A 21,807-nucleotide genomic window follows, 5' to 3' on the forward strand; every position below is an offset into this window, starting at 1 on the left:
TGAAGTGATTTCACAGTATGTTGGGGCAATTTTGGCACTTTACCATGACAAAATGGTTGAATTGCTCCCTCCAGCTATTTTTCTTCTGATGGTTGATTTTTTCCTGAATCCTAACCCCTACATGTTAATACTGCCAGTCCCTAATTTCTATATGTCTCTTTCATGTCATTCAGATATCTCAGTGGATGACTGACCGAAGATATTTCGAACTATCACCAGTTGATGTTGCGCTTAGGATTGAATTAATTCACAGAGTTCGTGGACTAGAGCATGCAGAATATTACTTTAATAATATATCAAACAATCTGAAAACGGATAGGATATATGGTGCTCTTCTCAGTGGCTATGTTCGAGAGAAATCCGTTGAGAAAGCTGAAGCCATTATGGAAATAATGAGAGAGATGGATATGGCAGCATCATCATTTCCTTACAACATGTTGATTAACCTTTACTCTCAAACTGGAGAACACGATAAAATCGACATGTTGATGCAAGAGATGGAAAGGAAGGGAATACCTCAAGATAAGTACACATTGCTAAACCGAATGGCTGCTTACATTGCAGTATTTGACATTTCTGGGATGGAAAGGATTTTAAATAGGATGGAGGAGGATAAGAACTGTTTTGTTAGTTGGAAAGTGTATTCCATGGCAGCAAGTGGGTATCTGAAAGTTGGGTTGATTGAAAAGGCTCTTGCAATGCTGAAAAAAAATGGAGGAAAACATGCCCCTTCTGAGGAGGAAACTGGCATTAAAGTTTCTTCTTACTCACTATGCAAACACTGGCCTTAAGAAGGAGCTTTACAGAGTCTGGAATACGTACAAGCCATCAAAAGAACTAATAGATGGACCAATAGATAAACAATATGCCTGCATGGTTTCATCTCTTGCAAAGCTGGGTGATATTGAGGGGGCTGAGAAGATCTTTCAGGAGTGGGAGACCCGATGCACCTTGTATGACTTTCGGGTATTGAATAGCCTTCTTGCTGCCTACTGCAAAAATGGTCTCTTCGATAAGGCAGAATCAGTTGTAGAGAAGGCTGTAGAAGGAAGAACACCTTATGCCAGTATGGGGTGTGTTAGCCGTAGGTTACATGGAGGATAACTGGATAAGTATAGGACGTCTAAATTAGTTGCGTAGAAAGATTAGTGCAGCAAATATGGAACACTAAAATAGTTGGGATAAGTTTGGGTGATGTTATTGGGACCAGGAGGCCTAAAGTTGAGTGGTGGAGATTGGTTTGGTTTGCTTTAGCCATACCTAAACAAGCTTTCATTATTTGGCTTGTTTTCTGCAAGGGTCTTATAACTGGTGAGAAGTTGCAGGGTTGGGGCATGGGTGGTGATGTTTCTTGTGTTTTTTGTCGTGGCTATATTGAATCTGCTGATCATCTATTTTTTGGCTGTTTTTTTAGTACCCCGCTGTGGAAGACTCTTATGAGTAAGGGGTTGATTCCTGATCCCCCTATTGATTGGTCAGATATTGTTTGTTTCGGTATCAGTAACTGGAAAAGTGATCATTTGAGAGCTAATCTTTGGTGCTGCTGTCTATCATCTTTGGTGGCACAGGCATGGTATAAAACATGGAAAAACCCTGAGAACGGACGAACAAATCTTGTGTGCTGTGGTATGGGACATCAAGCACCGCATCAGTTGGAAGGGGAGGTTTAAAAAGTCTGATTTGAAATGTGCCCTTTGTGAAAGTTGGGGTATTGGTTTTGATATTCTTCATTAGTTGCAGACTTGATTTTTTGTTGTCTGCTATAGTGTTTTGTCAGTGTTGTGGCTAGAGTTATGGGTGTTTTTGCTGTGTAGGAGCTGGGGTGTTTGTTTTCTGTTGGTTTCTAGCTCACTGCTAGAGTGTGGTTGTAATTTTTTGTTGTGATTAATGAAAATAAATCATTCATCCAAAAAAAAAAAAAAAAAAAGTTTGGGTGATGTTGTTGACTTCATTGCAATAACTGGCAAAAGCTGAACCTAGGGAAATAATGCATTGGTGTCAAACCAACAGTTTCAATAAAAAAATTGAACAAAAAAAATTACATAGAAGAACTGTGATATATAAGTTAATGCATCTCTCAAGTCATATTATGACATTAACACCAACTTCTTTCATAGGTCCATAAAAAATTTGTGCATGGTTAACTTTCTTTTTCTATCAATTTATTTCCACCAATGCCCACATGATTGCTGGTGTTGCTTCTCTACTCAATAACTTATATTTCCGCTACTTGAAACATTGAGTTACATTAATGTTGGTTAGTACATATCTTTATAGCTTTAATACTGATAGTTGAAACTTGGTTTCCCGTATGCTATTTTGGCTGCAGTTAATTGAGGAAGTCCTTCTGAGAACCTGTATGTCAAAGTGATTTTCTGCTCAAGTTATCGTAGTTTGGCATGATGTGACTGTAATCTTTGTATTGATGCTTTGGGATCTTGTTTTGTGTCAGATATGTGAATGGTTGAGTGACCAAACGAACCATGGCCGACCCCCTGGAGACATTGCAATTCAGTTAGATTTGATCTCAAAAGTTCATGGCCTGGAAGAAGCAGAGAAGTATTTTGGTAGCATCCCAGACAGTTCGAGAATCCTACAGGTATATGGAGCTCTTTTAAATTGCGATGCTGAACATAAATCTCTGGATAAAGCAGAAGCTACCATGCAGAAGATGAGGGAGCTAGATTTTCTGAAATCATCTCTGCCTTATAATGTTATGTTAAGCCTATATTCTCGGATAGGTAAAACTGAGAAACTAGACATTCTAACGCAAGAGATGGAAGAGAAGGGCATTGAGTGGGATAAGTTCACATTTAACATCAGGTTGAAAGCTTATGCTGCCACCTCTGACATAGAGGGAATGGAGAAGCTTCTAATGAAGATGGAAGCTGATCCTGTAATCATCATCGACTGGAATGCTTATGTTGTTGCAGCAAATGGGTATTTGAAAGCTGGTCTGCATGGAAAGACTTTGGAAATGGTGAAGAAAGCAGAGCAGCACGTTAGCAGTAAATCAAGGAGGTCTGCTTATGAAATCTTCCTTACTCTGTACACTGCTATTCAGAATAAAGACGAGGTGTATCGAATGTGGGATCTCTACAGAAATATGGGGAAAGTCTTGAATTCAGGTTATATTTGTATGATAAGCTCGTTAGTGAAGCTGGATGACATTGATGGTGCCAAGAAGATCTTTGAGGAGTGGGAATCTGGGGATACATTCTTCGACATACCGGTTCCACGTGTGCTGATCATTGGTTATTGCAAGAAGGGTCTTTTGGAAGAGGCTGAAGCATGTATAAACAGACTTGTAGAGAGTGGGAGGGAGCTGGACTCGATCATGTGGGAACAAATGGCAACTGGATATCGTGCACACGGGCAGATGGAAAAGGCCGTGGAGACACTTAAGAAAGCATTCTTGGCAGGTGAAGCAAGATGGCGGCCAAACCGTTATATTTTGGGTTCATGTCTGGAGTACTTGAAAGAGCAGGGGAACGTGGAAGGGTCAGAGGAGATCTTGAGGTTACTTAGAGATCATTGTCATTTATCAACAGATATAGATGAAAGATTACTAAAATACATTAGCAGTGTAAACCCAGGTTCCAGAGCCTCTGATTATTTGGAAGGAGATGATCAGGTGGAAGGGGATGATCAGGATGTAGATGGTGAGACTCTGGGGGGTAATGGTGTAACTAATGGACCTCAAGCCTGATGGCAGCAGCTGAATTATTTGTAAAGCTATGGGAAGTATTTAATTGAATTGCCATTAAATGTTGAATTACCTAATCTATAGCGTTTCATATGGCATGATTCACCTCGTGACTGCTAGTTTAGATTTACTAACTATGCGTTTTGCAAAATGGAGTTTACCTCCTAATAATTTTCTCTCATATTTGTCCCTCTTGACCTAAAATTAGGTTGACTATTCGTGTTCGCATATCAAGTGCAGGTTGTCTCGAAGTATGGATATAAGATTAAATATGTCAATCTTAAAATATAGGATGTATTTGCTCCGGCGTCCCTCCACCTCCTTGTGAGGCTTACCCACCTCCTAGTGAGGCTTATCCATCTTCTGCTCTCGGTTTCCCCTTGTTTTCTCCAGAGAGTCATCTCTCTTAGTCGGAGATTTTGTCCCTCTTTACCTGACTCCTCTGTGAGTTTTCTTTGTTACTCTCGGTTTTTCTCTTGTGTGGGTTTTGTTGTTTTTCTGCCTGTGTTGATGAAGATTCTAGCCTGGAATTGTAGGGGCTTCGGCCATCCTAAAGCAACCCGATCTCTTCGGGCTTTATGTCGGCTTCACAAACCAGACTTGGTTTTTCTGAGTGAAACTAAGGTTTCTCCTCCTTCTGTTCACGATTCTCTTTTGCAATTGGGTTTCCCTTTTATGATTCATGCTCCTCCTTCTGGTCTCAAAGGAGGGATGGTTGTGGCTTGGAAATTGGGGGTTGAAGTCGAGCTTATTAATCCGAATCACTCTCAGATTTCTTGCATTGTATATTCGGACCCTTTCACGAATCCTTGGCTCCTCACTTGTTCTCATGCCCCTCATGGTGGTTCCAAGGCTCTGTTCTGGGATTCGCTATCGAAGATTGGTAATTCGTTTGGGGGTCTGTGGCTTAATCTGAGTGATTTCAATGCTATCCTCCCCCCTCATGAGAAATTGGGTGGTAGAGCTTTTGGGTCCTTCTCTCACCATGAATTCAGTGATTTTGTCCATTCTAATGGACTTGTTGATTTGGGCTTTGAAGGTAACCCTTTTACTTGGTGCAATAAAAGATCAGGTTGTGCTCTAATTAAGGATAGGCTGGATAGGGGCTTGGCTACCCAGGAGTGGGTTTTGCTTTTCCCTAATGCCTCTCTTAAACATTTCCCTGCGATGGCATCTGATCACAATCCCATCTTTGTTGACACTGCTGGATCCCATTCCAATCTCACCAAGCCTTTCCGTTTTGAAAGTTTCTGGACTTGTGATCCTTCCAGTTTTTCGATGATTTTTGAAGCTTGGGAATCTCAGGTGGGGGGATCGGCTGCTTTTGCCCTCAAACAAAAGCTGAAGTGCACTAAGCTGGCTCTGAAAGATTGAAATTTATCTCATTTTGGTAATATCCACTTTAAGCTCAAATCTTTTATGGCTGCTCTTGATGCTATTCAAAGGGACCCTCCCTCTCCGGATAATTCTGCCAGAGAAGAAAGGCTTCAGTTAGCTATTCAGGAAGAACTTTGCAGGGAGGAGACCCTCTGGAAGCTCAAGTCTAGGGAACTCTGGCTCTCGTGTAGAAATTTAAACACAAAATTTTTTCATGCCTCAACTTTGGTCCGGAGAAGGTATAATTCTATCAATTGCATTAAACTGGATAATGGAACTTTCCTATACAATCGTAATGATATTGGTTCTCACTTGGTATCTCATTTCCATAATCTTTTTAGCTCTTCTAATCCAGTCTTGGACTTTGATCTGGATAATCTTTTTGAGCCTAGTATTTCTGATATTGAGAATAATTTGTTGTGTGAGGTTCCGGATGCTTATGAGATTTTTTAGGCTGTCACGGATCTTGGGAGGGAGAAGGCCCTTGGCCCTAATGGTATGACTGGCCTATTTTACCGGACCTATTGGGATATTGTCAACAGCAGTGTGATTAGATTCATCCAATCCTTCTTCTGTTCTGGCCATTTCCCCCGCTCTTTCAACCATACCAACCTAGCTCTTATTCCTAAAGTAGACAACCCATCCAAAGTTTCCCAATTTCGTCCCATCAGTCTCACCAATTTTATTTATAAGATTATCTCTAAAATCCTTGCTAACAGATTGAAACCTCTTCTCCATAATATAATTTCCCCAAATCAATCAGCCTTTCTACAAGGGAGATCTATTCATGACAACTCAATTTTGGCCCATGAACTCTTTCATTCCATGAAGAAGAAAAGGGGCAATGGTGGATTGATGGCCATTAAAATAGACATGGAAAAGGCTTCTGGTAGGATGGAATGGAGTTTCCTTTCTCGGATCTTCCTCCTTTTGGGATTCAGTTCTAAGTGGATCCATTTGATTAATCAGTGCTTGTCCACCGCTTCCTTCTCGATCGTGCTGGATGGCTCCCCTTTTGGCATGTTTAATTCCTCTAGAGGTCTTCGGCAAGGTGATCCTCTCTCTCCATTTCTCTTCATCCTTGGAATGGAAGCTTTCTTTAGGCTTATTATGAAGGCTGAGTTGGCTGGATCGATCCATGGCATCAAGATTGCTAAGCAAGCTCCTCAGATTTCCCATCTAATGTTTGCAGACGATTTGATGGTGTTTGCTAAGGCTAACTCTTTGGAAGCCTCTTTTATACTTGGCTGCATTAATAAATTTGCTTCTTGGTCTGGACAGCAAGTAAATTTCAGTAAGTCTTCCATTTTTTTCAGCCCAAACACGAAACCTAACTCAATTGGCCATATAAAATCCATCCTAAATCTCCAAAAAATTTCTCCCAAAGCTATATACCTTGGTCTCCCTTTATTTATCCATAGTAATAAGAAGAGAACCTTTGAAGATATCAAGGACAGGTTTTTCAGTAGAGTCTCAGGTTGGAGGGCTAAACTCTTATCCCAAGCAGCTAGAACTACATTGATTAAGATTGTTGCCAATGCGTTGCCTTGTTACACGATGTCCCTCTTCTTGTTGCCCAAATCTCTTTGTCAAGATCTTGATTCTTCTTTGAGGAAATTCTGGTGGGATCATCCGCAAGAAAAGAAGCATAATCTCTCTTTGATTGGATGGCACAAGATCTGTAACCCCACTTCTTTGGGTGGTTTGGGTATTAGAAGAATGGAACTTCATAACAAGGCCCTCTTAGCCAAGTTGGGTTGGTCTATTCTTTCTAATCAGAATTCTCTTTGGGTGAACTCCATTAAGGCCAACTGTCTCAGGAATTCTAATTTTTTGAATGTGACCAAGAATCCTTCTTCTTCTTGGATTTGGAAGGGTATTTTGAATAACAGAGAGATTATTGCAAGGAATGCTTGTTGGGCGATTTCTTCTGGTTTTGATCTAAATATTTGGAAGCCTCCATGGATTCCAAGCTTGCCAGGTTTCAAGCCTCTTCCCAATCTGCAACTCCCGTTACCTTTACCTAATCTATGTGTCTCTGATCTTATTAATCCGATTGATAGAACTTGGAATGTGGATCTTCTCTCTTTTTTGTTTGACCCAGTCTCGGTGGCTCAAGTGCTCTCCATTCACCTCAGCATCATTCCCACCTCTGATTTTTGGGTTTGGCCCTATTCTCCTTCGGGTAAGTTCACTGTCAAAGCTGCCCATGAAGCTTTTTCGCTCTCCAATGGCCCTCATATCTCTCCTCTTGGATCGCTAGAATGGAAAGGGATTTGGAATCTTAAAATCCAACATAGGCTCAAGCATCTCCTTTGGAGGATTTCTTGGAATATCCTCCCCACTAGAACAAACATTTTCAGGTTCTCTCCTCTCATTGATCCTGAATCTTTTGCTTGTCCTATGTGTAATGGTCCTCGTGAAGATTTGCAGCACCTGTTTCTTGATTGCCCTTTTGCTAGGGCCATTTGGAGAAACACTGCTTGGCCCATCAACGCCTTAGTTTTCTCCAATTTTCCTATTGCTGAATGGTCTAAAGCTATCATTAATCCTAGCTCTCATCTTGGCATCCCTTCGGATCAAGTTTGGGAGTTTTAGATTTCTGCTTTAGTTACTATGGACTGCATTTGGTTAGCTAGAAATAAGCTTATTCACAATGGCTCTGTTCCGGATCCAGTTTCTTGTTTGAAGTCCATTAGCTCTATGGTTAAAGCTCATCTTAAAGCATGGCTTGACTCAGCTTCTGTCTTTGAAGCTTGGTCTCCTTCTCCCCTTGGCTTCTTGAAAGCTAATTTTGATGTTGCTATTCGCCCCTTGTTTAGTGTTGCAACTGTGGTCCTTAGTGATCACACAGGTCTTATCGTAGCTGCCTGTACCAAGAAGTTACCCCATCTGGATGCCACTGTTGGGGAAGCCAATGCTGCTCTCTTGGCAGTTAGTTTTGCTGCTGATTTTGGTTGTTCCTCTATTCTCCTTGAAGGGGATTCTCAGCTTTGCATCCTTGCCATCAATAAAGATCATCTCTTTTCAGATTGGCTTTATGCCCCCATGATTGCTGATATTCGCTTGCATTTGCTGCGGTTTGCTAGTTGGACCGCGTCGAAAGCTTCAAGATGTGCTAACTCAAGAGCACACTCGGTTGCTAAATGGGCCGCTTCCCACAATGTGTTTGGAAGCATTCTCGCTTGTTCACCTTTTCTCTCCTCCTTTCGGTTTAGGAGCGGGAGAGACCTGCCTTTGTAGTCCTTTCCCCTTCCCCTCTTTGCTTATAAAAAATTAAAAAAAAAAAAAAAAATGTCAATCTTAACTTGGCCTATTTGATTAAGGACAGAATTTTTCTCCAAACTGGGTTGGAGGAACTTCCTTCAACCCAGTTTATAAAAATCACTTATGTCTCTTTTCATATATATATATATATATATATATATATATATATATATATATATATATATATATATATATATATTGAAAGAAATACATTCCAATTTCATTGATAAATAATCACAAGCATAAAGCTCTTACATCGCAGGAGCACAAAGCCCTGAAAATGCAAATTATAGCCGAAGTTATAAAGATACAACATCACCTAAAACCTCCGCTAATCTATGACTAGTTTTTAGTTGAAATAACAGATTTGCATAAGACAGACGCAATCCAAAATCACGAGCATAAAGCTCTTACATCGCAGGAGCACAAAGCCTTGAAAATGCAAATTATAGCCGAAGCTATAAGGATACAACATCACCTAAAACCTTCGCTAATCTATGACTAGTTTTCAGTTGAAATAACAGATCTGCATAAGACAGACGCAATCCAATACATAGGTAGCGCAAATTCCTTCTCAACCTAAAAGCCAGGATGAAGTTCACGTCCACAACTCGAAGGTTTGGACTAAAATTCACATCCACGACCTAAAAAATCTGGACCAAAGTTCAGTTCACTTCAAAGCAGGCAGATCGAGTGGCCAAGCCTTATTACAAAACAGAAGCAAAAACACCGAAATAAAACGTGGGCGAACCAAAGAGGCAGGACCTTATTACAAGCAAATAACAAGAATGAAATGCATACAGGGAAAAAACATGAACAAAGACAATACAAGGAAAATAAAACAAACGGGAACAGGCACACGCAGAATGGATGCCGATTGTGCACTCGTCGGAAACCGACACCGGAAGGGAACGATGGAAGCTCGACATGGTGGGGACACGAAAAAAGCCCAAAACAGTGGACGGAGGGTGGCGAAACCGATTGCCAACAAGCCGAAAAACCATCGCAACAGGGGACGTTGAAACTCATCGCTAGAGGGGCATGAGGAAAGACCCAGCATCAGACGGTGGGCGGCAGAGCGGGCTGAGGAGATCGGCGAAGAACACAAAACAAAACTGATGGGAGTTTGAAAGAAACCCCCAAAATCAGCACCCACACCGAGTGGTACACAAGCAAGGCTACAAGAACATCACACCAAAAACATAGCAAAAAAAACAAAAAGGAAAGGAGCAGAAAACAACCAGAGAGCCCTGCCAAGGACAAAAGTGGAACAAAGAGGAAGGGGCGGTAGAGAAAGGGTAGGGAGGAGGGAACCTGGGCCAGGGACAACAAGTAAACTACTGTCACCCGGTGCAAGGGCAGGCGAGGGGGAGGAGGGAGGCAACAAGCGTGGCCCCTCATATAGAAGGAGGGCTTACTGAGCTACGGCCTAGAGAAAGTGAAAACCCTAAGGCCGTCTCTCTTTTCATATATATATATATATATATATATATATATATATATATAAGCCGAGTTTTGACGTAGAAAGTGCTTAGAATAGAGACACGTGTCCATATTTTTTAATATTTGAGAATGCTTAGAATTGTGACACGTGTCCATGTTTTTAATATCTGAACCCTTTTTTATTTTTACCTCCGGTCATTAATTAGAGTATAATTAATTGTGTTGATTATATTTCAAGAATTTTCCATACATAAATTATTCAATAAATTAAGTATTATTAATATCCGAATCAAATAAGGAAACAAATAATATAAATGAAATTAACCTTTTTTATTTCACACCAACAATATTTTGTTTAAATTTTAAATTTTTTTACTTATAATTTTTAATAATTGAACCGTGCAAATATTGAAAGGGGTTTTTCCTTTTTCTATTTTTTTTAATGAATTAAGTGTACGATTTTTCCTTAATTAATTCCTTTTGACATTTCTTTTTATTAACTCATGTGTCCATTTAAAAAAAAAAAAAAAAATTAAATTAAATTTTTTTACTCATAATTTTTAATAATTGAACCGTGCAAATACTGAAAGGGGGTTTTCCCTTATTCTATTTTTTTTTAATGAATTAAGTATACGATTTTTCCTTAATTAATTCATTTTGACCATTCTTTTTATTAACTTATGTTTATCTCTCACACCCTAAATCACGATTTTTTTTTTAATAAATTAAGTGTCTTAATTCATTAATATCTCTCCCTTTATTAAAACACAATTTTTTCTTAATTAATTCCTTTTGACCTTTCGTTTTATTAACTCGCATTTATCTCTCTCACCCTAAATCATGTCGGTCTCTCTCACTCTAAACTCACACTCTCCTTCTACGGCAACAACATTTCAAAACTCTTTCCTATAGAAGTTGACGGTTGCACAAAGTTTATTTGATTAGTTTCATGAAAATATATGTGACTCGAAACTATAATTTGAGGTATGAGATATTCGAGATGAATGTATCTTTGTACTTTTATGTATAAATTTTTAGCAATTGTGAATTGATGATCTTTAGTTTGTTTCTTGAGAATTTTTTTTTTTTTTTTTTTTTGGGTACCAAACACCGTTTTAAATTAGAGATTAGGTAGAGATGAATATGTTTTTGTTTTGTTTTGTGAAATTTTTCGTTCAGGTTTTTTTTTTTTTTTTTTTTCCTTAATTAAAAGGAAGTAAAAGCATTTTATAAGCACAGAACAAACTCAACATAACACAACTTTATAGTTTTATCAAGATCACGGGTAAATGCTTTGAGATGCTAGGAAGAGATGGATAATAAACAGATTCAAAATCTGAGAGTCAATACCTCAATGTCTCAGCTGTCACATAAAGAGACCAATTCATTTCAAACATACACCAATGATTTGCAATGCAGATGTGAGATCAAGCCATCAAACCATGGTGAAAAGAAGAGAGAAACCAAATTGTATATTGATGGCATGGCATACAGGAATTTTGGTCTCTTGAACCAGCTATAACCTCTTAGGCTCACACATTGCTAGGTTCCTTGGGGTTTCAAGGATCTTCTCTGTTCCTCATCAGAAATTGAACCATCAATTTCATCTAATCGAAACTCAGAAACTGATTTTTTTTCCATTTTCTGACACATGTCCGCAACAAACTATATGATACATATCCCTGCTCAAGGGCCGAGTTCTTTAAAAGTCTTAAGAATTCTTCCATTCCTTCAATATCCCTTGCTCTTCTAAGTAATCGAGACAGTTGGACAAAAGTAATAGAATTTGGTCGCCAACCCTGTCTTCCAATAACGTGCCTTCTTCAACATCTCAATTGCCTTGGGCGAAATATTGAAACCACCTACTTGTTCTCATCTTATCTTCAACTTTTAAGAACTTGCACAGCATTACATAAAAATAATAAAAAAATAAAATATCAAAAGCTGCATTTGGTTAAACGTAGATGGCCATGTAAAAGTTAGTAGTAATTGCAATGAAAACAATGCTTGAAAATTTGCAATGACGATAGGGTTATAGTAACACTGGTGCAAATGATGAGGGTGGTGGTGAGAGTGGTAATAAGGAATGACATTTCAAATTCAATTTTAGGTTAACTTACAAATGCACATGCATATATACCTGAATACTTATTTCTTCCATTAGCCAAAATGCACTCCCGTAAATACCCATATACATAAAATAGACATACACAGATACATCTACACATGCATATACATACATATACGCAAAATATATGTATATATATTATGGGAAATGAAACCTCTAGAGCGTGCTTGTAACGACGGTATCTGCGAAGCTGCTTCATTGTTCTAAAGAGGTCGGATTCCTCGATATGTCTTCCTTCCTCGAGCCACTGGTCGATGACTCGAATGATCGGAACCCTAGGATCTCCGGCCCGCCAAATCCGACGGTGGAGAGCGTCTACTGGGGGTGGATTCCTGGCCAGGTTTCCGGTGGAGTAGAAGACAGCACTGAAAACCCTCGAAATTTCATAGCCACGCCATGGATTTGAGCGAAGAAGCTTCATTTCGGAGAGAGAGCGAGAGAGATGAAATCCAGTAGATAGGCATGGGAGGGTTTTTGGGGTTTAAGGGTTTTAATGGGCTATTTTTGTGAGGCCCTTAAAATTAGTATGGACTTCACCGCTTGAACAAGAGGGAGGGCAAGCCCAATCTTGGGGTTTTAAATTCTGCTAGAGGAAACTAGAACGAAATTTTCAAAGGGAGAATGTTTGGTTGAGGGTTTGGAGATTTCATCCAAACATTTGGAATAGGATATTCTCCGATCCATATTGGACAGGAGAATATATAGTTACTGGTCAGAATCTCTCTATTGAGATATAGAGATCCTGAGGATATAAATAGGACATCTGTCTAATTAATAATATATATATATTATAAAAAACTAAGGGGTGGCTGGCCACCTATTGGGGGTGGCTAGACCACCCCAATTGGGGCTGGGGGTGGCGTCTAAAGAGATCCTGGCCATTAATTGGATATTCTCCAATTCATATTAGACTGGAGAGGATCCTATTCTCAAACATTTGGGAAAAAATTTCAAAAGATGAGACATGAATATTTAATGTATTTGCTCTTTTGCTTTTTGTGTTTTTAAAATTTCTTAATTCATCAGTGTTTCAAAATTTAGTGGAATCTGGTGAAATATTTCCAATGGTCGACAAATTGAAAGATTTTGAGTAGTTTTGATTTTGGACCATATAAAATGAACGAAGTTTTTCGCAACTTGGGTGGATAAAATTAAACTGAGACCCAATCTACTAAATTGATATCTGTCTTTACAACTAGTGACATTGTCAATGTAAACTAACATTTATTTTTCAAGTACGTGATTCTTAAATGTATTTTTAAAAATATATCTAGAAATCATATGTTCTAAGAAGGATATTAGTCAATTTAATACACTGGTTGAAAGAATTCCCTCTATCCCACCTTATTTCCAATTCAGAGAAAAACTCTGATTAAAGGGATTAAAATCAAAACATTACTACATAATAATTATTTTGCAATAACATCCTATAAAAATTTCCTTTTGTCTAGAAGTATTTGGTCAAGCCAAATGACTGTATCATCTAATATCAGCTGCTGTTAGACAGAACCAACATGTTGGGGGTTATAGAACCCTGTTGATGCCTCTTGTTGCACAGACCCAACACAAGGCCTCAAGAAGAACAAACACTAATCTAAGCAACGAAAATTATTTAAACCTTTTAGTAGAAAATTGGTGTTTTCATTATAGAGAAAGGATTGGATCATTAGAATGGAATCAGCAAACTAAATAAAAGCAATGCTACAAAAAATAGTCAAAACTTGCAACATCAACCTCATCGGATACTTAACCTAAAGTTCAATTATGACCTTTATGGCTGAGGCTCTATACTCCTGCTTCTATTTCAGTATCCTCTCTTCTGCTCAGGCCTGTCCTAAAGGAACACCCAGTCAGAATTTAGAGACACCATTATCCTGCAACAGGTAGAACTCCTGCAGTATATTAAGGAAGTAAAAAGCTTATTTTATAAGCACAGACCAAACTCAACATACAACACAGCTTTATAGTTTTATCAGATCACAGATAAATGCTTTGAGATGCTAGGAATTGAGATGGATAATAAACAGATTCAAAATCTGAGAGTCAATACCTCATCTCAGCTGTCACATAAAAGTTTCAATTCATTTCAAAACATACACCAATGATTTCGCAATGCAGATGTGAGATCAAGCCATCAAAAGGCCATGGTGAAAAGAAAGAGGGAAACCAAAATTGTATATTGATGGCATGGCAAACAGGAATTTTGAGGTCTCTTGAACCAGCTATAACCTCTTAGGCCCACCCATTGCTAGAGTTCCTTGAAGTTTTCAAGGATCTTCTCTGTTTCCTTATCAGCAGTGAAGCCATCAATTTTCATCTGATCAAGAAACTCAGAAACTGATTTTCCATTTCTGACACATGTCCGCAGCAAACTATGGTACATATCCCTGCTCAAAGGGCCCGAGTTCTTTAAAAGTCTTAAGAATTCTTCCATTCCTTCAATATCCCCTTGCTCTTCTAAGTAATCGAGACAGTTGGACAAAGTAATAGAATTTGGTCGCCAACCTTGTCTTCCAACCAACAGTGCCTTCTTCAACATCTCAATTGCCTTGGGCATATTCTTATCCTCCATGTAACCTACGGCTAACACAGCCCATGTACTGGCATAAGGTGTTCTTCCTTCTACAGCCTTCTCTACAACTGATTCTGCCTTATCGAAGAGACCGTTTTTGCAGTAAGCAGCAAGAAGGCTATTCAATACCTGAAAGTCATACAAGGTGCATCGGGTCTCCCACTCCTGAAAGATCTTCTCAGCCCCCTCAATATCACCCAGCTTTGCAAGAGATGAAACCATGCAGGCATATTGTTTATCTATTGGTCCATCTATTAGTTCTTTTGATGGCTTGTACGTATTCCAGACTCTGTAAAGCTCCTTCTTAAGGCCAGTGTTTGCATAGTGAGTAAGAAGAAACTTTAATGCCAGTTTCCTCCTCAGAAGGGGCATGTTTTCCTCCATTTTTTTTCAGCATTGCAAGAGCCTTTTCAATCAACCCAACTTTCAGATACCCACTTGCTGCCATGGAATACACTTTCCAACTAACAAAACAGTTCTTATCCTCCTCCATCCTATTTAAAATCCTTTCCATCCCAGAAATGTCAAATACTGCAATGTAAGCAGCCATTCGGTTTAGCAATGTGTACTTATCTTGAGGTATTCCCTTCCTTTCCATCTCTTGCATCAACATGTCGATTTTATCGTGTTCTCCAGTTTGAGAGTAAAGGTTAATCAACATGTTGTAAGGAAATGATGATGCTGCCATATCCATCTCTCTCATTATTTCCATAATGGCTTCAGCTTTCTCAACGGATTTCTCTCGAACATAGCCACTGAGAAGAGCACCATATATCCTATCCGTTTTCAGATTGTTTGATATATTATTAAAGTAATATTCTGCATGCTCTAGTCCACGAACTCTGTGAATTAATTCAATCCTAAGCGCAACATCAACTGGTGATAGTTCGAAATATCTTCGGTCAGTCATCCACTGAGATATCTGAATGACATGAAAGAGACATATAGAAATTAGGGACTGGCAGTATTAACATGTAGGGGTTAGGATTCAGGAAAAAATCAACCATCAGAAGAAAAATAGCTGGAGGGAGCAATTCAACCATTTTGTCATGGTAAAGTGCCAAAATTGCCCCAACATACTGTGAAATCACTTCAAATATTTTCAAGTAATGACATATGTGAGCCAAGAAAAATCCCAAGGCTTGACCAACCAACACTTGGGTCAAAAGCAGAATTACTTTTATATCGGCTTGTCAGATATATATATTTTTTTTGTTTGACATGTCCACACAAGAGGGGGAGGAGGATTCGAACTAGTGATATTCGCTTCATGAGGCGTGGTCTCTAGCCGATTGTCTGGTTAATGATTGAAATCACAATTTTCTTCCAATTTCAGCTGTTTTTTGGACAAAATATAATTTGTCATAAAATCAAAACACATGTTAAATATATTGGATAATATATTATAAGCAGAAGAAAGAGAGAGAAGAGAGAGAGCGGAAGCATATAAAACTACATCTCTTCTATTATGATTGTGTATATAATATGATTACAGTGACTTCTATATATAAAGAGGCTATGAGTCATAAGCAAAAAACTCTATACTAAACCTAAAATATACAAGGAAACATAATAATCCTAGAATAATTGAGGTTGGAAATATAAAGGAAAAGATCTTCTTTCTTTTTTATTTATTTTTTTTTTTTTTAAGGATACAAAAATAACAAAATCTTTCACTCAATATTTAATACAATCAAATAAATCATTTCAATCTTCCCTTAATCTAAAAAATAAAGTAAAACAAACTAAATTCGTTCCTATATGTGTAGTTTAAAATGAAAAGCATAAAAAAAAAAAAATAAAATAAAAAAAAGCATGGAAAAAGTAAACGAATTTTCAACCGTCAACTTCTATATTTTCATGAAACTGATCAAATAAACTTTGTACAACCATCAACTTCTATAAGAAAGTATTTTGAAACGTTGTTGCCGTAGAAGGAGGTTGAGTTTAGAGTGAGAGAGACCGACATGATTTAGGGTGAGAGAGATAAATGTAAGTTAATAAAATGAAAGGTCAAAATTTGACTATATTTTGTAGCATTGCTTTTATTTAGTTTGCTGATTCCATTCTAATGATCCAATCCTTTCTCTATAATGAAAACACCAATTTTCTACTAAAAGGTTTAAATAATTTTCGTTGCTTAGATTAGTGTTTGTTCTTCTTGAGGCCATGTGTTGGGTCTGTGCAACAAGAGGCATCAACAGGGTTCTATAACCCCCAACATGTTGGTTCTGTCTAACAGCAGCTGATATTAGATGATACAGTCATTTGGCTTGACCAAATACTTCTAGACAAAAGGAAATTTTTATAGGATGTTATTGCAAAATAATTATTATGTAGTAATGTTTTGATTTTAATCCCTTTAATCAGAGTTTTTCTCTGAATTGGAAATAAGGTGGGATAGAGGGAATTCTTTCAACCAGTGTATTAAATTGACTAATATCCTTCTTAGAACATATGATTTCTAGATATATTTTTAAAAATACATTTAAGAATCACGTACTTGAAAAATAAATGTTAGTTTACATTGACAATGTCACTAGTTGTAAAGACAGATATCAATTTAGTAGATTGGGTCTCAGTTTAATTTTATCCACCCAAGTTGCGAAAAACTTCGTTCATTTTATATGGTCCAAAATCAAAACTACTCAAAATCTTTCAATTTGTCGACCATTGGAAATATTTCACCAGATTCCACTAAATTTTGAAACACTGATGAATTAAGAAATTTTAAAAACACAAAAAGCAAAAGAGCAAATACATTAAATATTCATGTCTCATCTTTTGAAATTTTTTCCCAAATGTTTGAGAATAGGATCCTCTCCAGTCTAATATGAATTGGAGAATATCCAATTAATGGCCAGGATCTCTTTAGACGCCACCCCCAGCCCCAATTGGGGTGGTCTAGCCACCCCCAATAGGTGGCCAGCCACCCCTTAGTTTTTTATAATATATATATATTATTAATTAGACAGATGTCCTATTTATATCCTCAGGATCTCTATATCTCAATAGAGAGATTCTGACCAGTAACTATATATTCTCCTGTCCAATATGGATCGGAGAATATCCTATTCCAAATGTTTGGATGAAATCTCCAAACCCTCAACCAAACATTCTCCCTTTGAAAATTTCGTTCTAGTTTCCTCTAGCAGAATTTAAAACCCCAAGATTGGGCTTGCCCTCCCTCTTGTTCAAGCGGTGAAGTCCATACTAATTTTAAGGGCCTCACAAAAATAGCCCATTAAAACCCTTAAACCCCAAAAACCCTCCCATGCCTATCTACTGGATTTCATCTCTCTCGCTCTCTCTCCGAAATGAAGCTTCTTCGCTCAAATCCATGGCGTGGCTATGAAATTTCGAGGGTTTTCAGTGCTGTCTTCTACTCCACCGGAAACCTGGCCAGGAATCCACCCCCAGTAGACGCTCTCCACCGTCGGATTTGGCGGGCCGGAGATCCTAGGGTTCCGATCATTCGAGTCATCGACCAGTGGCTCGAGGAAGGAAGACATATCGAGGAATCCGACCTCTTTAGAACAATGAAGCAGCTTCGCAGATACCGTCGTTACAAGCACGCTCTAGAGGTTTCATTTCCCATAATATATATACATATATTTTGCGTATGTGTATGTATATGCATGTGTAGATGTATCTGTGTATGTCTATTTTATGTATATGGGTATTTACGGGAGTGCATTTTGGCTAATGGAAGAAATAAGTATTCAGGTATATATGCATGTGCATTTGTAAGTTAACCTAAAATTGAATTTGAAATGTCATTCCTTATTACCACTCTCACCACCACCCTCATCATTTGCACCAGTGTTACTATAACCCTATCGTCATTGCAAATTTTCAAGCATTGTTTTCATTGCAATTACTACTAACTTTTACATGGCCATCTACGTTTAACCAAATGCAGCTTTTGATATTTTATTTTTTTATTATTTTTATGTAATGCTGTGCAAGTTCTTAAAAGTTGAAGATATGGAACACTAAAATAGTTGGGATAAGTTTGGGTGATGTTATTGGGACCAGGAGGCTTAAAGTTGAGTGGTGGAGATTGGTTTGGTTTGCTTTAGCCATACCTAAACAAGCTTTCATTATTTGGCTTGTTTTCTGCAAGGGTCTTATAACTGGTGAGAAGTTGCAGGGTTGGGGCATGGGTGGTGATGTTTCTTGTGTTTTTTGTCGTGGCTATATTGAATCTGCTGATCATCTATTTTTTGGCTGTTTTTTTAGTACCCCGCTGTGGAAGACTCTTATGAGTAAGGGGTTGATTCCTGATCCCCCTATTGATTGGTCAGATATTGTTTGTTTCGGTATCAGTAACTGGAAAAGTGATCATTTGAGAGCTAATCTTTGGTGCTGCTGTCTATCATCTTTGGTGGCACAGGCATGGTATAAAACATGGAAAAACCCTGAGAACGGACGAACAAATCTTGTGTACTGTGGTATGGGACATCAAGCACCGCATCAGTTGGAAGGGGAGGTTTAAAAAGTCTGATTTGAAATGTGCCCTTTGTGAAAGTTGGGGTATTGGTTTTGATATTCTTCATTAGTTGCAGACTTGATTTTTTGTTGTCTGCTATAGTGTTTTGTCAGTGTTGTGGCTAGAGTTATGGGTGTTTTTGCTGTGTAGGAGCTGGGGTGTTTGTTTTCTGTTGGTTTCTAGCTCACTGCTAGAGTGTGGTTGTAATTTTTTGTTGTGATTAATGAAAATAAATCATTCATCCAAAAAAAAAAAAAAAAAAAGTTTGGGTGATGTTGTTGACTTCATTGCAATAACTGGCAAAAGCTGAACCTAGGGAAATAATGCATTGGTGTCAAACCAACAGTTTCAATAAAAAAATTGAACAAAAAAAATTACATAGAAGAACTGTGATATATAAGTTAATGCATCTCTCAAGTCATATTATGACATTAACACCAACTTCTTTCATAGGTCCATAAAAAATTTGTGCATGGTTAACTTTCTTTTTCTATCAATTTATTTCCACCAATGCCCACATGATTGCTGGTGTTGCTTCTCTACTCAATAACTTATATTTCCGCTACTTGAAACATTGAGTTACATTAATGTTGGTTAGTACATATCTTTATAGCTTTAATACTGATAGTTGAAACTTGGTTTCCCGTATGCTATTTTGGCTGCAGTTAATTGAGGAAGTCCTTCTGAGAACCTGTATGTCAAAGTGATTTTCTGCTCAAGTTATCGTAGTTTGGCATGATGTGACTGTAATCTTTGTATTGATGCTTTGGGATCTTGTTTTGTGTCAGATATGTGAATGGTTGAGTGACCAAACGAACCATGGCCGACCCCCTGGAGACATTGCAATTCAGTTAGATTTGATCTCAAAAGTTCATGGCCTGGAAGAAGCAGAGAAGTATTTTGGTAGCATCCCAGACAGTTCGAGAATCCTACAGGTATATGGAGCTCTTTTAAACTGCTATGCTGAACATAAGTCTCTGGATAAAGCAGAAGCTACCATGCAGAAGATGAGGGAGCTAGATTTTCTGAAATCATCTCTGTCTTATAATGTTATGTTAAGCCTATATTCTCGGATAGGTAAAACTGAGAAACTAGACATTCTAACGCAAGAGATGGAAGAGAAGGGCATTGAGTGGGATACGTTCACATTTAACATCAGGTTGAATGCTTATGCTGCCACCTCTGACATAGAGGGAATGGAGAAGCTTCTAGTGAAGATGGAAGCTGATCCTGTAATCACCATCGACTGGAATGCTTATGTTGTTGCAGCAAATGGGTATTTGAAAGCTGGTCTGCATGGAAAGACTTTGGAAATGGTGAAGAAAGCAGAGCAGCACGTTAGCAGTAAATCAAGGAGGTCTGCTTATGAAATCTTCCTTACTCTGTACACTGCTATTCAGAATAAAGACGAGGTGTTTCGAATGTGGGATTTCTACAGAAATATGGGGAAAGTCTTGAATTCAGGTTATATTTGTATGATAAGCTCGTTAGTGAAGCTGGATGACATTGAAGGTGCCAAGAAGATCTTTGAGGAGTGGGAATCTGGGGATACATTCTTCGACATACGGGTTCCACGCGTGCTGATCACTGGTTATTGCAAGAAGGGTCTTTTGGAAGAGGCTGAAGCATATATAAACAGACTTGTAGAGAGTGGGAGGGAGCTGGACTCGATCATGTGGGAACGAATGGCAACTGGATATCGTGCACACGGGGAGATGGAAAAGGCGGTGGTGACACTTAAGAAAGCATTCTTGGCAGGTGGAGCAAGATGGCGGCCCAACCGTTATATTTTGGGTTCATGTCTGGAGTACTTGAAAGAGCAGGGGAACGTGGAAGGGTCAGAGGAGATCTTGAGGTTACTTAGAGATCATTGTCATTTATCAACAGATATAGATGAAAGATTACTAAAATACATTAGCAGTGAAAACCCAGGTTCCAGAGCCTCTGATTATTTGAAAGGAGATGGTCAGGTGGAAGGGGATGATCAGGATGTAGATGGTGAGACTCTGGGGGGTAATGGTGTAACTAATGGACCTCAAGTCTGATGGCAGCAGCTGAATTATTTGTAAAGCTATGGGAAGTATTTAATTGAATTGCCATTAAATGTTGAATTACCTAATCTATAGCGTTTCATATGGCATGATTCACCTCGTGGCTGCTAGTTTAGATTTACTAATTATGCGTTTTGCAAAATGGAGTTTACCTCCCTATAATTTTCTCTCATTTTTGTCCCTCTTGACCTAAAATTAGGTTGACTATTCGTGTTCGCATGTCGGGTGCAGGTTGTCTCGAAGCATGGAAATAAGACTAAATATGTCAATCTTAACTCGGCCTATTTAATTAAAGACATAATTTTTCTCCAAACTGGGTTGGAGGAACTTCCTTCAACTCAGTCTATAAAAATGACTTGTGTCTTTTTTTCTAATAACATGTGAGATGCATATAAGTTTTTAATATTATTTATTTCAACTTTGTTCCCGTTATTAAAAAATCATGTGCATCTCATATGTTCAAATGATACATGTCATTTTTATAGACTGGGTTGGAAGAACTTTGAAAGAAAACTTTGTCCTTTAATTAAACAAGTAAGATCCCTTAATCTTAACTTGCTAATTTCGTGTTGAGTTTGTGTTGGATTCGTGGGTTGTGTCAAACATTACTAACCTTAAATGTCCCGTGTCGAAGCATGGGTACGAGACTATATAAGTTAAGCTTAACTCATTTAATTTAACATGTCAAACATCTCAATCTTAATCCACTAATTTTGTGTTGAGTTTGTGCTAATTTTGCCGGTCATATCCAAATTGTGGCCCTACGTGAAA

The 21,807-nt window shown here is 38.3% G+C and overlaps 2 protein-coding genes and 1 pseudogene across 9 annotated transcripts in view; 2 read left to right on the forward strand and 1 right to left on the reverse strand.

The window, feature by feature from the left end:
* LOC132180592 (pentatricopeptide repeat-containing protein At2g20710, mitochondrial-like) overlaps positions 1 to 3,786 on the forward strand; it is a 7,929-nt gene extending 4,143 nt beyond the window's left edge. The window contains exon 2 of one of the 3 annotated variants that reach the window (XM_059593475.1): positions 2,453 to 3,786. In XM_059593475.1, the coding sequence (XP_059449458.1) occupies positions 2,453 to 3,709 (1,257 nt within the window). In that variant the 3' untranslated portion in view covers positions 3,710 to 3,786. Of the gene's footprint in view, positions 1 to 1,568 lie in introns of all 3 variants that reach the window. The other 2 variants (XM_059593477.1, XM_059593476.1) reach the window with 2 other exon arrangements.
* Positions 3,787 to 13,943: 10,157 nt separating this feature from the next.
* On the reverse strand, positions 13,944 to 15,536 carry LOC132181736 (pentatricopeptide repeat-containing protein At2g20710, mitochondrial-like; annotated as a pseudogene).
* Positions 15,537 to 17,762: 2,226 nt separating this feature from the next.
* On the forward strand, positions 17,763 to 21,132 carry LOC132180591 (pentatricopeptide repeat-containing protein At2g20710, mitochondrial). 6 transcript variants are annotated; one of them, XM_059593470.1, is made up of 2 exons: positions 17,763 to 18,077; positions 19,774 to 21,132. In XM_059593470.1, the coding sequence occupies exons 1-2, from the start codon at positions 17,811 to 17,813 to the stop codon at positions 21,028 to 21,030; spliced, it is 1,524 nt and encodes a 507-aa protein (XP_059449453.1). In that variant the 5' UTR covers positions 17,763 to 17,810; the 3' UTR covers positions 21,031 to 21,132. The 6 variants fall into 6 exon arrangements, 5 of the variants coding, with proteins under 5 accessions (XP_059449453.1, XP_059449456.1, XP_059449457.1 ...); XM_059593473.1 differs by having other exon boundaries at positions 17,988 to 18,077; positions 18,890 to 21,132; XM_059593474.1 differs by having other exon boundaries at positions 17,988 to 18,077; positions 19,651 to 21,132.
* The last annotated feature ends 675 nt before the right edge of the window (positions 21,133 to 21,807 follow it).

This window comes from Corylus avellana, chromosome ca5, assembly GCF_901000735.1.
Source record: "Corylus avellana chromosome ca5, CavTom2PMs-1.0".
In the NCBI taxonomy this organism is placed as follows: domain Eukaryota; kingdom Viridiplantae; phylum Streptophyta; class Magnoliopsida; order Fagales; family Betulaceae; genus Corylus; species Corylus avellana.